This window comes from Phacochoerus africanus, chromosome 6, assembly GCF_016906955.1.
Source record: "Phacochoerus africanus isolate WHEZ1 chromosome 6, ROS_Pafr_v1, whole genome shotgun sequence".
In the NCBI taxonomy this organism is placed as follows: Eukaryota; Metazoa; Chordata; class Mammalia; order Artiodactyla; family Suidae; genus Phacochoerus; species Phacochoerus africanus.
The window spans coordinates 2,894,108-2,910,750 of NC_062549.1; the positions used below are offsets into that span (position 1 = coordinate 2,894,108).

At 51.3% G+C, this 16,643-nt stretch overlaps 1 protein-coding gene across 31 annotated transcripts in view; it reads left to right on the forward strand.

Annotated features, from left to right (window-relative positions):
- The window catches only part of PTK2 (protein tyrosine kinase 2), a 238,606-nt gene extending 222,244 nt beyond the window's left edge, over nucleotides 1–16,362 (forward strand). For 16 of the 31 annotated variants that reach the window (XM_047783173.1, XM_047783176.1, XM_047783164.1 and 13 more), the window contains 7 exons: nucleotides 524–586; nucleotides 6,933–6,972; nucleotides 7,259–7,365; nucleotides 10,369–10,377; nucleotides 11,445–11,600; nucleotides 13,756–13,836; nucleotides 15,108–16,362. In XM_047783173.1, coding sequence (XP_047639129.1) covers nucleotides 524–586; nucleotides 6,933–6,972; nucleotides 7,259–7,365; nucleotides 10,369–10,377; nucleotides 11,445–11,600; nucleotides 13,756–13,836; nucleotides 15,108–15,320 — 669 coding nt within the window. In that variant the 3' untranslated portion in view covers nucleotides 15,321–16,362. The remainder of the gene's footprint in view (nucleotides 1–523; nucleotides 587–6,932; nucleotides 6,973–7,258; nucleotides 7,366–10,368; nucleotides 10,378–11,444; nucleotides 11,601–13,755; nucleotides 13,837–15,107) is intronic. The other 15 variants (XM_047783177.1, XM_047783157.1, XM_047783160.1 and 12 more) reach the window with 3 other exon arrangements.
- The last annotated feature ends 281 nt before the right edge of the window (nucleotides 16,363–16,643 follow it).

A 16,643-nucleotide genomic window follows, 5' to 3' on the forward strand; every position in this document is an offset into this window, starting at 1 on the left:
GAGAAAAGCTGCCAAGCGCCACACCTGGGCGGCACGTGGCTTCCTTTGTTTATTCTCACTTTAGGGAACCGTGCTTTCTCATTTATGTCCAGTCTGGGTTTCCCTGGGCTCGTGTTCTGGATGCGCTGCTGGGGAAGAACCTGTAATCGGGCATTCGCTGCTTTGGCGAGACAGCCAAGTACATCTAAGCCCTCTTCTGCCGGGAAGCAAGACGCTGGTGCCTTCCCCTGGGGTGGAGGTGTCCTCAGTGAGAGGTGGCACATCCTCACGTGCCATGGGGGGCCAGGGCCCGGGTGCCAGCTCCCTTAGCGGCGCATATGCGCACAGAAAGGAAGGGCCTTCGCTGGCGCCGCTCATCTGGGTTTGTTACCCCTGGGCTTTGTGAATTTTCCCAAAACTAGGAAACTTTCAACCCTTCTTATACAGAGGACAATTGTGTCACAAAAGGCGGGAACAGCACAGAAGTATGTCAGTGGTTCTCGAAGTAAAAATGAAACTGTTTGGTTTGCTTTTGTTTCTTTAGAAACCTGACGTGCGGCTTTCTCGAGGCAGCATCGACAGGGAAGACGGAGGTCTTCAGGGCCCGGTAAGCAGCTGCCCGGGGCTCCTCTGGGTCAGGACCATTCGTGTCCTGCGATACCTGCCTCACCAGTTCCTCCGATAACTAAGCCCAGTGTTTTAGCCAAGGTTCTTAAAACTTGGGCTACACAGTCCAGCGTGCATATTCAGCTACAGAAGTTCCTACCCCATCACGAATAGAGTATTTTCAGTAGTGGGCTGAACTCTCTGTCCCCTAAAGAAATATGTGCACATGCTAACTGTTGCTGCAGCACGCTGTTATCTGCTAAATTTTTATGCTTTCGTTTCATGTTTTTCAAAAGTTTCCACAGTCACACAGAAAATTTGTTCAAGCAGGACTTTTCTTTTCTTCTGGGTGTTGTGGGGGAAAGTACCTGAAATTCTGTTTGGAGAGCAAGCTTAGGAGTTCCCGTCGTGGCACAGTGGAAATGAGTCTGACTCGGAACCATGAAGTTTCGGGTCCAATCCCTGGCCTCACTCAGTGGGTTAAGGAGCCACTGTTGGGCATTGCCATGAGCTGTGGTATGGGTTGTGGACGTGGCTCAGATCTGGCGTTGCCGTGGTGTAGACTGGCAGCTGTGGCTCTGATTGGACCCTGGGAAACTCCATGTGCCACGAGTATAGCCATAAAAAGCAAAAAAAAAAAGCTTATTATTATTCCAAATGTATTTAAAGCCTACTAGAGATATTCCCTAGCAGGCTTTTGGGGAGAGTATAGTTAAAAATATTCTGTTAGTAGGCACCTGGTTAAAATAAATGCAAATTTCTTTAAATATTTAAAGAAATTCCTAATAAAAAAGAGAATCCTGCCCTTGCCAGGTACTAGATTTAGGGAGCTAAATCTCCCCTGTGGCTCACAACATAACTCCTTGGCATTGCTTCTGCAGTGGCTCAACCCCTGGCCTGGGAACTTCCATATGCCGCAGGTGCGGCCGCTTGTTTTTAAAAAAAAAAAAAAAAAACTCCACCCCAATAAGGTTTCTGTCTGGGTAGAAAGAAACCATTTTACTCCTAGACACACACACACACACACACACACACACACACGAGACCTTGTTGTCATCTGGCTCCAAGACACATAGCTTTCCTTAATCTGTGCAATACAATACAGCTGCCCCCAAGATCTGCCCCTTGAAGGTGTGTTCTGTCACCAGCACATGAAGGTCTGGCATCTCCCAGCAGATGAGCACGCACAGTGAGCCCTGCAGACAGGCTGTTGGGCCCCCCGAGAACACACGTGCCGCCACGCTGCTCCCCATTTGACATCGCCGCATGTGCTGCTCCTTCCTCATTTGAAAAGATGACATGCAGCGATAAGCAGTTTCTCTAAGATCAGGGACAAGACGAGGATGCCAACTCCTGTCACTTTTATTCATCGTAGTTTTGGGAGTCCTAGCCACAACAATAAGACAACAAAAAGAAAAGAAATCCAAGTTGGAAAGGAAGAAGTAGAACTGCCACTGTTTGCAGATGACATGCTACCACTATACATAGAAAGTCCTAAAGATGCCACCAGAAGACCACTAAAGCTCATTGATGAGATCAGTGAAGTTGCAGGATGCAAAATGAATATGCTGCAATCCGTTGCATGACTGTACACCAAGAATGAACTATTAGGGAACTTAAGGAAACAATCTCAATTACCATGGCATGCGAAAGAGTAAGCTACCTGGGAATAAACCTACTTAAATACTGATGAAAGAAACTGAAGACGATGCCAACCGATAGAACGATACACGATGTTCTTGGATTAGAAGAAGTGATATTGTTCAATATGACCTTTCTTCCCAAGGTAATCTGCAGATTCCATGCAGTTTCTATCAAAATACTGATTGCGGAGTTCCCGTCGTGGCTCAGTGGTTAACAAATCTGACTAGGAACCATGAGGTTGCGGGTTCGATCCCTGGCCTCACTCAGCGGGTTAAGGATCCGGCGTTGCCGTGAACTGTGGTGTAGGTTGCAGATGCGGCTCGGATCTCACGTTTCTGAGGCTCTGGTGTAGGCCAGTGGCTACAGCTCTGATTGGACCCTTAGCCTGGGAACATTCATACGCCGCGGGAGTGGCCCAAGAAATGGCAAAAAGACAAAAAAAAAAAATACTAATTGCATTTTTTATAGAACTAGCATAAATAATTTTTTTTTTGTCTTTTTGTCCTTTTTAGGGCCGCACCCGCGGCATATGGAGGTTCCCAGGCTAGGGGTTCAGTCGGAGCTGTAGCCACTGGCCTACACCACAGCCACAGCAGCGCAGGATCAGAGCCACGTCTGCAATCTACACCACAGCTCACGGCAATGCCGGATCCTTAACCCGCTGAGGGAGGCCAGGGATCGAACCCGCAACCTTATGGTTCCCAGTCGGATTCGTTAACCACTGAGCCACAACGGGAACTCCTAGCATTACTAATTTTAAAATTTGTATGAAACACAAATGGCCCTAAGTAGCTGAAACTCTTGAGAAAGAAGAACAGCTAGAGGAATCACGAGCCCTGACCTCAGACTTTACTACAAAGCTGCAGTCGTCAGAATAGCATGGTACTGGCATAAAAACAGACAGAGCTCAGTGGGACAGAATAGAGAGTCGGGACATAAACCCATGCACACACGTTCAATTATTCTGTGACAAAGGAGACAAAACAACGACCTAACAGAGAAAAGCCAGTCTCTTCAGTAAGTGGTGCTGGAAAACTGAACAGCACGTGTAAAAGAATGAAATCAGCATATTCTCTAACACCACATACAAAAATAAACTTAGAATGATTTAAAGACCTAAGTATAAAACCAGAAACAAAAGGAAATTTTTTTGAATTAAAAAAGGCGTAAACATAAGACCAGAAACCATAAAATTCTTGAGGAGGACATAGGCAGAACACTGTTTAATATAAATCCTAGCAATATTTTTTGATATGCCTCCTAAAGCAAAGGAAATAAAAGCATATATAAACAAATGGAACCTAATTAAACCTAAAAGCTTTTGTACAGCAAAGGAAACCATCCACAAAACGAAACGACAGCTTACTGAATAGGAGAAAATATTTGCAAGTGATATATCACCAATATGGGATTAATACACGGAATGTATAAACAGCTCCTACAACTCAACATCCAAAAAACAACCCGATGAAAAGATGAGCAGAAGATCTGAACGAACATTTTTCCAAAGAGGATGTGCAGGCGGCCAACAGATGCATGAAAAGATGCTCAAAATGGCCAGTCGTCAGGACAGTGCAGATCAAACCTCTGTGAGGCATCACCTCACCCCTGTCAGGGTGGCTGGCGTCAAAAAGAACACAGATGGCAAATGTTAACGAGGATGTGGGGGAAAGGGAACCTTCCCACACTGCTGGTGGGAACGTACAGCGCACAGCCACGGCGGAAAACAGAACAGAGGTTTCTCAAAAGCTAAAACTGGAACTACCGTGCGACCCAGCAGTTCCAAGCCTGTGTGTATATCTAAAAAACCAAAAACACTAATTTGAAAAGACACATGCTCCTCAGTGCTCATAGAACTATTTAAAATAGGCGAGAAATGGAAGCAACACAGGTGTTCATCAACAGATGAATGGGTAAAGGGTATGGGGAGTTCCCACCGTGGCTTAGCGGTTAACAAACCCCACTAGCATCCATGAGGACTCAGGTTCCATCCCTGGCCTCGCCCCGTGGGTTATGGATCTGGCGTTGCTGGGGCTGCGGTGCAGGCCGGCAGCTCCGATTAGACCCCTAGCCTGGGAACCTCCATGTGCTGTGGGTGCGGCCCTAAAAAAGAGAAAAATAATAACAGCATAAAATTAGCAGTCGTCCTGAATTGCTAAGAGGAAAGAGTGAGGATAAACATGCAAGTGAACCCTATTCTAGGGACCAGCCGTTCTCATCACTGATGGCAGCGTTTGTTAGAAGAGGAAGTCTCTGTTCTAGTACGTGACACCCGTGACACAGCTGGAGTGAATGGACGAGACAGAAGGAGTACTCAGACACTGGGAAACAGACGGTGTGTGACAGCACCTGGGTGACAGAGCTTAGTCCTGATGGAGAAGGTGCCCAGGCCTGCAAGGTGCTCTGCTGAGTGCTTCTCTCCTGTCACCTCACCGAGCCCTCAGCACTCCTGGCACGTCAGGCTCCATGCCGTCCACACTGCACACATGCGTCAGCCGAGGGCCCAGGGTCACTGGTCACCGTGCGGGACAGCAGACAGTGGGCTCGGCACGGGCAGGCACCAGCCTGGCTCCGGGCTCTCCTGCCCGGCGTCTCCTTTAGGTTATGGCACTGATGGCACACGGACCGTTGCTGGCTTTTCATCCTCTCTTCTTGCTGAGGTGCAGTTTGGCCCACTGCTCAGAGTGCTCCAACTTCACACTTTGGAAAATGGGTCCCCGTTTGGGTGGAAAGCAGTGTAGATTGCCGGCAGGTCTAAGCTGGTTCATAAACACTAGTCACTGACTCATGGAAACTGATCCCGTCTCTGTGCATAAACAGCAAAAATAAAAACTATTTGGATTTGCAAAATAATATACAGGTTGGCAACATGTTCATTTTGTGACAGCCACCTCATGGTGGGTCAGTGTCATTAGCTTCGTGTACAGGTGGGAAAAGCCTCGCCCCAAACGGGGCGGTGACTCCGCCAGGGCCAGCACTGGACGCCTGGCAGAACAGAGCCCGGCCGACCCCATGGCCTAGCCCCCTCCACACGGGCCCTTTCCTGCCTCCCTTCCCAGCAGCATGCTGACTGCCCAGTGGGGGTGGGGGAGACTTTGTCGAATTGATCCAGAATGTTCTGAGACTAGGATTGTCTAGGTGATGTTCTTGTTTCCTGAGTGTCGTATCCTTTTGCCGCCGGGCCAGTGAGCACAGGACGGTGGCATGGCAGCGGTCCGTGTCTCTGTAAAACTTCGGCCCCACCTCCCCCGTTCTCTGCCCTCCCCTCTGGCCACGCTGGCCAGCTCAGTCCCTCACACTCAGGTTGCTCTCCTGGGCCCTCCATCCCCACGCTGCCCTCCTCCCAGTGTCTTCATGGCTCTTGCACCTTAAGCTGGCTCAGGGCCGCATTCCAAGGCCGGCCCTTCCTACTTCAAGCTGCACTTTCCTCGCCTTCACCGCATCCACTTCCTTTTCTCACTGGATGCAGCCCTTATACTGCCGTGGGCAGCACACTGTCCTGTACCTTTATTGCCTGTTACCTCTCCCTCCACTGCTCTGTCAGCTCCAAAAGAGTGGGCCTTGTTTTGTGCCTGGAACAGTGTGTGGAACAGAACCGGTGTTCACTCATTGTTAAATGAATAATTGATGGGGAAGGTGCTACCCAGAGTCAATTGTTAAGGAGTCCATGTTGTTCACATCTTCCTACTTGGAGGGTTTTGTGAGTCTTTAAAACCAGGCGTGTTCATGGCGTGTTGGAACTAGCTGTGGTTCTGGAAGAGGAGCAGGTGTCACTATGTGCTTCTCATAGGCCCGGTATTCCAGGGAAGTGGGTCTCTGCTCAGTAGAAAGTAAAGCACCTTAAAATATATGTATTTTTAACCAGTTTCCTATTTTAAAGTAAGCAAGGAAAGTCTCTTTTCAAAAGTAGAATATAAGAGTTCCCTGGTGGCTCAGCAGGTTAGGGATCCTGCATTGTCACTGCTGCAGCTTAGGTCTCTTCTGAGGTGCGGGTTTGATCCCCAGCCCTGGAACTTCTGCCTGCTCTAAGTATGGTTAAAAAAAAGAAAGAAAGAAAAGTAGAATATAGTTCTAAAAAGACTTCTTTTTGTCCCATTAGCCTTGGAAAGTTGTCTCGGTTGCACTTGCAGGCGTGACAGCCTAGAGGAGGACTGGTCTCTTCTCTCGTGTTCCTGGGGCAGAAATTCAGGGCTTCTGGTTTGGCTTCTTGGCCTGGCCTGTGCCGATGGAAGGTGTCACAAAAGGTCCTGACACACGGGGCTTCAGATGACAGTGGCAGCATAGGCACATGGAATGTCTGCACATCCCGGGGCTACGAAATCTCTTATCATCTTGTTTCTGACCGCCCCCTTCTTGTCATACGGGGTGGGGGGGAGTTCCTGAGCCAAGGACACACATTTCACACTCCCGCGGGCGGACTGGAGACATCTGTGGCCATTTCTTTAAAGGAAATTAGGAGTTGGTATGACTCCCCTGTCCATGTTCCCTTGGAATCCCATGACCCCTTCTGGGACAGCCGTCGTCCTGCACCCTCTTGGCGCCATTTGCTTATTAGCCTAACCGCCCCCCCCCACCCAAGGCCAGAGGGCCGGCCCCTCCCCCATCCCGTCGGTCTTTGAACCCCCGTTTAGCACCGATGGGGGGAGGTCACTACCTTTGTGCACCTGCTGCACTCACTGACCCAACGTTTTCTTTTCCCACAGACTGGAAACCAACACATATATCAGCCTGTGGGCAAACCAGGTAAGCGAGGCAATGGATCGCACGTCACAAAGTGTGTGTGTCTGGAGGGAGCGGGGTTTTGTTGTGTCTGTTGGCTTCGGAACACTTGGTGACTTGTAAACATGTCTCCGTCTACAGGCCTTAGCAGGTGGGACACTTACTGAGCTTGGCCCGGGGCTAGAACGTTGGGAAGCAGCGCGTTGCTCCAGGGCCCTCTCCGCAGGCCATTGGAGTCCATGTGTTTGGGAGTTGTTCCCATTCTCTTCCTTAACGTACCTTGCTTGACAGGACTCCTCTCCTTTCCCAGATCCTGCAGCTCCACCAAAGAAACCTCCACGTCCGGGAGCCCCCGGGCACCTCGCCAGCCTCGGCGGCCTCGGCAGCCCCGGAGACAGTTACAACGAGGGTGTCAAGGTGAGCACGGGAGCCTTCTGCTCAGGGTGACGACCTGCCACGTGCCGTGGGTGGGATTGGGTGGGTTCCAAATCCTCTTGGAGTCAGGATGAGCTTTACTGTAAAACTCTCTTTTCTGTATTTGTCTCATGTGATAGATTCTAGGGCCTTAGTCCAATCCTGACTAAGTACGGTTTCCTTGTATCAGACAGAATGTTTCCTTGAAATAAAGGACTGGGATGGCTTCTGGTTTTACAAGTGAGTCAAACCAGGACGCCTGGGGTTAGTGAGACCTTCTTTTGCAGGCTCACTGCCTCCAAGGCAGTCCCCGTGACCCGGGGGCGACTTCCATCCTTTCCCATCTGTGGCCAGAAGTGGGTTTATGAAGCTGCATGTGCTGGGCCCGCGCCCTCCCTCCTCGGCGCGCCTGTGGAAGGGGAGGGCGCTCGACTTCCCATTAGCTGGGTTATCTTTCAAAATACAGCCTCTTTCTCCATTCTGATACACTTTGTCTTCACATTTTAATGTCTAAAATTAAGGCGGTGTGTTGATTTAGTTGGCAGCATCTTTCTTCCTTCTTAGTGGTGCATCTTAGGGTCAAGAACTGTGGTATCAGTTCAGATAAGCTCTGTTGGAGGCCCTGCTGTGACTCAGCAGTAGCAAAACCAACTAGTATCCACGAGGGCGAGGGTTCAGTTGCTGGCCCCACTCAGTGAGTTAAGGATCCGGCTGAGCTGCGGTGTAGGTCACAGATGTGGCTTGGATCCCACGTTGCTGTGGCTCTGGTGTAGGCCGGCAGCTACATCTCCTATTTGACCCCTAGCCTGCGAACTTCTGTATGCCTCGGGTGTAGCCCTAGAAAAATAAAATAAAAGTAGATCATACATCAGCTTAGATTTCTGACCCTTATTCATTTTTTACATTTGGAATGACATATGAATAAATATAATTGGGAAATACCCTCGTTACAGGGTACTAAGCAAATAGAAATCTTTTTTTTTTTTTTTGTCTTTTTGGGGTGGCACCAAAAAGACAAAACTTCTTTTATGGAAGTTTCCAGGCTAGGAGTCCAACTGGAGCTGTAGCTGCCGGCCAACACCGCAGCCACAGCAACACAGGATCTGAGCCGCATCTTCTACCCACAGCACAGCAACGCTGGATCCTTAACCCACTGAGTGAGGCCAGGGATCAAATCTGCGTCCTCATGGACACTTGTCAGGTTTGTTAACCATTGAGCCATGACCCCAAGCAAGTAGAAATCTTAACAGAGAGAGTATGCTTTTACTTAAGATACTTTCAGTAAACATGTTTTAATATTAGTAAGTATGAAGGATATGTCTCTATTTCTTCATTACCCATCTGTCTGGCAGAGGTTATCAAACCCAGCCGAAAAGCGCAGTACTCTTTTGACACAGAAATGCTTGCCTTTAACTGGATATAATGGAGGTAATTCATCCAAATAATTTTAGCCAGAAATGAGTCTCAGTTTCCCCTTGGTGGTATTTCATTTTGGTTCTAAATTATCTGAGTCTTTAAAGACCCGTTGAGTGGCTGGGATTGGCTGCCTCTCTCTGGGTGGTGGTGCGTCCTAACCGCCCGCCGAGGCGTCTCCCAGCGGTTGAGCTCTGGAAACGAGGGCCCCAGTTCTAGACGTCTCTCCAGATCAAGCTGGTGCTCCGGGAGGTCACTGAGGATGGTCACCACGAGTGCCATGGCGGTGCCCCCGTAGCACGAGCTGGGCACAGGGGTAGAACACACCCCTCCACCTCCCAGAGGCTGCGGCTGCTCTGGGCAGGCTCCGGCTGCAGCCGCCGGCGGGGAGCCGCGCTTTCTCGTTGACGGCCTGGCGTGCTCCTGCCACGTTCAGCGCGGCTCGCCCCTCGCCCCCAGCACAGCAAGTGAATGCAGACACGGCTTCTCTTGGAGTATTGCCCGTGAAATAAGCTCCTTTCTAGTGCTCAGAAAAGACACAGCGTGCAGGGCTGGACCTCAAAATTTAGGGTTCTGCTAAACTTCGATACCAAAGGGGATATACTCTTCAGATAATTGTAACAAGAGGGCAGGACGTGTATTTCTCCCAGTTAACTTTGCCTGTTAAGTTACAGAAGCATAGCCTTGATTCATGCTGTAGAGGAAAAAAAAAAACATGAATAAAGCTTTTAAGTTTGAAGTAAAGGAACCCAACCATTAAGAACTGGTTCAAAGGAAGGGTTTTTCTTTTAGTTTGTTTTTGTTTTTAAAACAAGCTCCTGTAGTTCCCGTCGTGGCTCAGTGGTTGGCAAACCCGACCAGCATCCATGAGGACTTGGGTTCGATCCCTGGCCTCGCTTGGTGGGTTAAGGATCTGGTGTTGCCACGAGCGATTCGGCCCAGATCTCACGTTGCTGTGGTTGTGGTGTAGGCTGGCGGCTACAGCTCCGATTCAGCCCCTAGCCTGGGAACTTCCATATGCCGCAGGTTTGGCCCTAGAAGACAAAAAGACAAAAAAATTTAAAAATTTTAAAAATAACGGTAATAAAATAAGCTCCTGACATCTTTAAATACAGCCCCAAGCCAGGCCAACCGAGTCGACCCATTTCCAAGGACTTTGGGGTTGGGGGCCAGGCCCGGGGAGTGGGGCGTGCAGTTTCTCCCAGATTGCTCAGAAATCCAGTGGCAGCTCCCTGATGACAAGCGTAGATGAGCCTTCATTGTTTTTAAAGACCCTTATTTAATTCTTTGGACTCTTGCACGGCCGCCAGATTGTCACTCTCGGGCTTTGCATGTTGTTTTCCTCATTTATTCGTGAATATGAGCTTGGTGCATGGCAGACCCCGGCTCAGTCCGCGAGTGCCCTGGACGGACAGCACAGCGGCTCCGCTTCGATGGCCAGTGAACTGAGCCAGCAGGCGACACTTGCTCCTCTTATTCTGCTTGTGTGTTTTTATGGGGGTTTTGTCTGCTGCCTTTATTAATACTGTGTTTCTTTTTTCCTTCTCTCTGATAAATCTCTTTAACTTGTCCTCACCTTCCGTTGGACAATAGCCCTGGAGGGTAAGCACGTGGTGTCTGTGTGTCCGCCCAGCTCTGCATGTGATTCTGGACCCGGAATCGGGAAGCTTGGGGAGGGTGCTTCGGCTTTGCCTGTCACCAAAAGCAGCATTCATGTTTGCCCAAGAGGGAGACGGTGCTGGAACGTTCCTGACCCTTTCTGTCTCAGTCCAGACTTAGAACAGCCAGGTCCCAGCTCCGTGGGCAGTTGGCCCACAGGCACCTAGCCTTGCAGACTGAGCACTGGCAGCAGCTTCATGAGTGGATGACTGCTGGGTGCTGTAATTAGTCTTCCTGAAGCAGGCACGTGTGGTGCCTAGAGTGGCCGGGTTGAATTTGTAAATGTGCCGATGGTTCCCCAGAGGCCCCAGGCTGTCCTGGATAACATTTGCTGACATCTGTGCCCAGGCTCTGGGATGGACACTTTCTCGGATGTCCATGCATTTCACCCCCATCACGACTGCTGGGTGAGGGAGCAGGACGCCCACTAGCAGTGCAGCACCCACACTGCTGGCACCTCAGCAGCGTTCTGCAAGCAGACGGTGTCTGTTCAAAGAAGACTTGCTTTTACCCACTGTTTGTAGTCATAAAAGGAACACACGTTTCCATCAGGTGGATTGAAGGCAACTAAGCTGAGCCACGCAGGTTTTACCACGGAAGTCACCCAAGTGGGCGTTCTTAGCCTCTCAGTGTGGAACCCTTGACCCCTTAGCCACCTTTCTCTGAAATCCTCAGACAGGTGGGAAATGTATGGATTCTTTCTCTGTTGGTGAGTGATTTGGGGGGACAACGAATCACATCTCTGAATGAATGTGGGGCTTTTCATATAATAGGTCTGAGTCCACCTCCTTTCCTTTAACTGAGCTCAAAGTTAGAAAGGATTACGCCTTATTTATTTGTCACTTGGATGGATTACTTTTCTGTCATCCTCAAACTGAACTATATCGCATAAGATGAGAAAATCCGTTGGGATCTGCTTTGATCTCTTTTAAAGACCCTTTCTAATGAGTAGCAGTGATAGGACGCCACCTGCTGGAGAGGAGAGAGATAACCGGCTTCTGTGTTGGCAGCTGCAGCCCCAGGAAATCAGCCCTCCTCCCACTGCCAACCTGGACCGGTCCAATGACAGGGTGTACGAGAACGTGACGGGCCTGGTGAGGGCGGTCATCGAGATGTCCAGCAAGATCCAGCCGGCCCCGCCGGAGGAGTACGTGCCCATGGTGAAGGTGAGCCCAGCCCCACCATGCACCCCTCAGCTCAGACCCGACCTTGGCCCTGGGACGGCAGCGTCGTCTGGCCGTAGCTGCTGCTCCTGCGTGCGACCCGGAGTGAGAAGGGCAAGCCGGAGTGAGGTTGGAAACGTGCCACCGGTCCCCCTGGGACTTGGAGAGGTGGCTGGCGTGCCCAGGCAGCTGCCCCGTGGCGACCCTGCTTTCCGTTCCTTAGGTGTCTACCCAGAAGCGGGATGCTCTCGTTCTGAGTCTCTGAGAGGCGCTGTACTGGTTTCCACGCTGGCTGCACCAGTTTACATCCCCAGGAGCAGGGCACCAGCGCTCTGGTTCCCGTCGGGCCCAACTCTTGTTTTCTTTTGGGTTGGTTTTGGGAGTGGGCACGCCAGTGCGCCTGAGGTGGTACCTCGCCAGGGTTTTGATCTGCCTTTCCTGGCGATTGCGATGCCGGGCGTCTTTCTCCGCCACTTTTTGTGTTGGCCTTCGCTATGTCTGCTTTGGACACGCGGCTGTTCAAGTCCTTTGCCCAGTTTTAATAGGGTCGTTTGGTTTTCTGTTGTTGAGTTGTAGGACGGAACACCCTTTTGAGTGCAGCAGACAGCAGAGTCTCTGGAACAGCTGCTTTTCAGCCATCAGTGGGGAATAGCTGCTTAAAAGTTGTGATGTTTTGTGGAAAACAGTTAATCCATTCTGCTTTTTTTTTTTTTTTTTTTGGTCTTTTTAGGGGCTGTACCCATGGGATATGCGAGTTCCCATGCTAGGGGTCGAATCGGAGCTGCAGCCACAGGCCTACACCACAGCCACGGCCACACTAGATCCAAGCCACGTGTACCACCTGCACTGCAGCTTGTGGCAATGCCAGATCCTTAACCCACTGAGCAAGGCCAGGGATGAACCTGCATCCTCATGGATACTAGTCAGGTTCTTAACCCACTGAGCCACAGTGGAAACTCCCTGGTTCTTTTTTTTTTTCATGGGCCGCACCCGAAGCATATGGAAGTTCCCAGGCTAGGGGTTGAATCAGAGCTACAGCTACAGCCTACACCACAGCTCACACAGCAATGCCAGATCTGAGCCATGTCTGCAACCTACACCACAACTCACGGCAACGCTGGATCCCTGACCCACTTAGCAAGGCCAAGGATCAAACCTGCGTCCTCATGGATCCTAGTCAGATTTGTTTCCACTACACCACAATGGGAACTCCTCCCTGGTTCATTTTTAAAACTGTTCTCCCATAGCAATTGTAACCAAAATTCTTAGGGTCAAACTTGCATGAACCCACAGACAGGCTTTTAAAAAGCAATAATAAATTCAACCATGTGCAGGAAGCAATCAATTTTGTATGTAATAAGACTTCTTATGGTGATTTTATAGAAGCTGCCTTTTGAACTGTGTTATTTTGGCAACATTCTCTTTGTAAACTGATCCGACATAAATAACTAGCATTTCCACCCTGGTTTTGTCTACACTGCATCTAACACTTTACCAATGTAAACCTTAGCATCCGAGTCACTCCATCATTGACCCTCGTAAGAATGACAATGATAAAAATTTTAGCTCTAAGGAGTTCTCTGGTGGCATAGCGGTTAAGGACCTGGCACTGTCACTACTGTGGCGAGGGTTCCATCCCTGGCCTGGGAACTTTTGGATGCCGCAGGCTCGATGGAAGAAAAATTGTAACTCTAACGTCGTACTAACTTTAGTCACAGTTGGTCCCTTTAAGCCCCAGGTGGCAGGGACGGGCTGCTGTGCTCGGGGTCAGAGTGGCCTCTGCAGCAGGCTGCCACCACGCAGTCCTTTTTGGAAAGTACTGGGGAGACGGGAGCCTCTGAGCGCCAAACACGGTGCTGCCAGGCCCGGGTGCTGGTTCCCCCAGCACATGGGCACTTTTGAGCCGCGAGGGCACTGACGCGCTCGGCGGCTGCGGCACCGCTTTCCCCATCGTCCGAGCAGCGCAGAGCGTGGAGTGTGCAGAGACCTGAGTCTGGGGGCTGCCTCCTGAGGAGACCAGGGTCAGCCCTGGGGAGGCAAATGCAGAACCCCCCTGCGAGCGATGCACGGGAAACAGGCGCTAACCGGGAGGGAGGATGGCCACTGCCGGGTGGACGTGCTCCTCACGTGTCTAACGCTGCTGTGATCTGTCTGTTAGGAGGTCGGCCTGGCCCTGAGGACGCTCTTGGCCACTGTGGACGAGACCATTCCTGTCCTGCCAGCTAGCACACACCGAGAGGTAGGGCACAGCCGTTCCCCCTGCTGACCCTGCAGGCGGGGGGGGGGTCCCCGGCAGGTCGTGGCTTCATCGTGAGAGCGGTGGGGGCCGAGGGGAAGCTGCTCCCTGCACCCCTCAGCCTGGGGCCAGCCAAGACTGCTGTGCCCAGGCCACAGGTCGTGACCTGCCAGCGAATGCTGCCCCTGGCCAAGCCCCGGCCTCCACCTGGGGTCCTGGCCTAAAGGACGGCGTGAGGGGCACAGGCCAGGGCTGGTGCTGCCATGGAACCTTCTGGACAGAGTAGAGGATGAAAATTGCAGAAATGGACAGAGAGAGGCACCCTGCCCTCCTTCCTCAAATTCCTCCTCGAGTCCCCACAGCTGGGGCCTACACCACAGCCACAGCCATGCCAGATCCGAGCCGCATCTGTGACCTACACCGCAGCTTGCAGCAATGCCAGTCCTTAATCCCCTGCGTGAGGCCAGGGACCCAACCCACATCCTCACAGACGCTGTGTCGGTCCTTAACTCCCTGAGCCACAGCAGGAAGGGCCCGTGATTTTACAGAGCCTCCCTGAAGTCTAGCCGAGGGTGGTCTGCGAAGGCTGTATGTGCACGGTGTCCTCGGGAGGTCGTGCGGGGCTGACCACTGGCGTGTGCAGGGCGCTCCAGCTCAGCCCTGTGCCCGGCCTCTTGTAAACGGCGTCAGCTCAGCTGCTGGACACCACTTGGCTCATGTCAGAAAATGCCTGTGGTCGCCGCTGGGTAACTTTGACTTTCTTGACAAGTAGAGGATTTGCTAGTTTATTTGCTTTATTAGGACTTGAACTGGTTTTCCACAGTGAGCAAGACTTTTGCTCAGGAGTGAAGGGCGCCAGGTGCCAGAGGCACCTTAACTGCCAGGTGTTTTGGCCGGACCACTTCTAACTTCCTGCTCTGGCTGGTGGAGCCTGCGGTGGTCTCTCCACGACCCTTGAAAAGCACTGCACACACACACGCTGTTATCAAAGAGAAGGCGCCCTCCCAGGCCCTGAGGTTCATAAAGCCTGGGTGGCGAACCGAGAGGGCAGCGGGGGGCGGGGGGGGGGCCTCCTGTGCGGGAGCAGAGGCCGCTCTGGGGTGAGCTGGCGGCCGGATTCCTAGAGGAAGCGTTGCTTTCACCTCCTGTCGTCTCTCGGGCCCTTGTTCAAGGGAAAGACAGACAGTCTCTTCTCCTTGGAGGCACCTAGGAAGAGGGCCTAGGCGCAACTGCAGGCCGCCAAGGCCGCCCTGCTGACTCTTCTGTCCTTGCAGATCGAGATGGCCCAGAAGCTGCTGAACTCAGACCTGGGGGAGCTCATCAACAAGATGAAGCTGGCGCAGCAGTACGTCATGACCAGCCTGCAGCAGGAGTACAAGAAGCAGATGCTGACGGCTGCGCACGCCCTGGCCGTGGACGCCAAAAACCTGCTGGACGTCATCGACCAGGCCCGGCTGAAGGTGCTGGGCCAGGCAAGGCCGCACTGAGCGCGGGCCGCGCCCCCGGGACGCCCCCCGCCTCCACCAGCAGCGAGGCCCGCTCACCCGCGGGCGCCAGCACCCCCGGCGCCAGCTCCCAGACTGACGGCTGGCTGAAAGTCTTCTCTCTCGTATAAGTTTAACTGCAATTTGATTTGGGTTCAGTTTTTATTCTGGTTCTTTAATCATGGTGTCCCGAAAAGTCCAGGATCCAAGATATGTGGCATTTTTCTGAGAATGAACGTTGTACATGCGAAGCGTTTCCGAGTCCTGAAGAGCAGATCTTGTCCGCGTTAGGATGTGCTTTGGTGGAAGAGCCGAGGCAGGGATGCGCTGACTCCTGAAGGAGCTGGGCTGCGCTTTGGAAGAAGAGAGGAGGAAGTGGAGAATTCCAGGAGCCCGAGGGGCTGCGAGTTCCTTTGCCTACCACAGACTTCCCACCCAGACTGGAAGTTTCGTTGTTAGAACACTCTGCAGTTGCAATGTGCTAGTACCACTTTACAGAGGAAGAATATAAAAGCTATATTTTGAAGACTTGAGTCATTTCGGAAAAAAACCTACAACCCTCTGGTCTTTCCTGCCTTTGCCTTTCATGTGGGTGTATGTGAAGCGTTTGGTTGGAAACTAGCTATAGAACACACTAAAAACTTTTGTCTTTTTTCACCAGAATAATGTGCCAGTTTTTGTAGCAATGTTCTTTCTCTTGGAAGCAGAAATGCTTTATACCAGAGCACCTCCACCTGCATTAAGAAGAGGCTCTGGAACCATCCCTGTTTTCCATTTTTATATAATTTATAAAGAAAGATTAAAGCCATGTTGACTATTTTACAGCCACTGGAGCTAACTCACCCTTCCTTGTCTGTCTTCCCAGGAGAGAATTGAGCAAATCAGAGATCTGGTTTCCTTTCGATGTCGGTTTCCCATCCATTCTGTTCAATAACTTTGAAAAATATACCCTCCCTGTAGTTTGTTGGGGGATATAAGTTATTCTCAGGAAGAATATAATGACCTGTACAGCTACTTTGACCTATTAAAAGGTGTTGCCAGTGAAGTCCTGGGTGTAGTGGCCTTTCTTTTGGGTCTGTTCTTTTTTTTTAGGGCCTCACCCGCAGCATATGGAGGTTCCCAGGATAGGGGTCTCATCGGAGCTATAGCTGCTGACCTACACCACAGCCACAGCCCTGCCTGATCCGAGCCGCATCTGCGACCCACAACACAACTCATGGCAACGCTGGATCCTTCACCCACTGAGCGAGGGCAGGGATTAAACCCCAAACCTCATGGTTCCTGGTCGGATTTGTTTCTGCTGCGCCACAACAGGAACTCCATTTT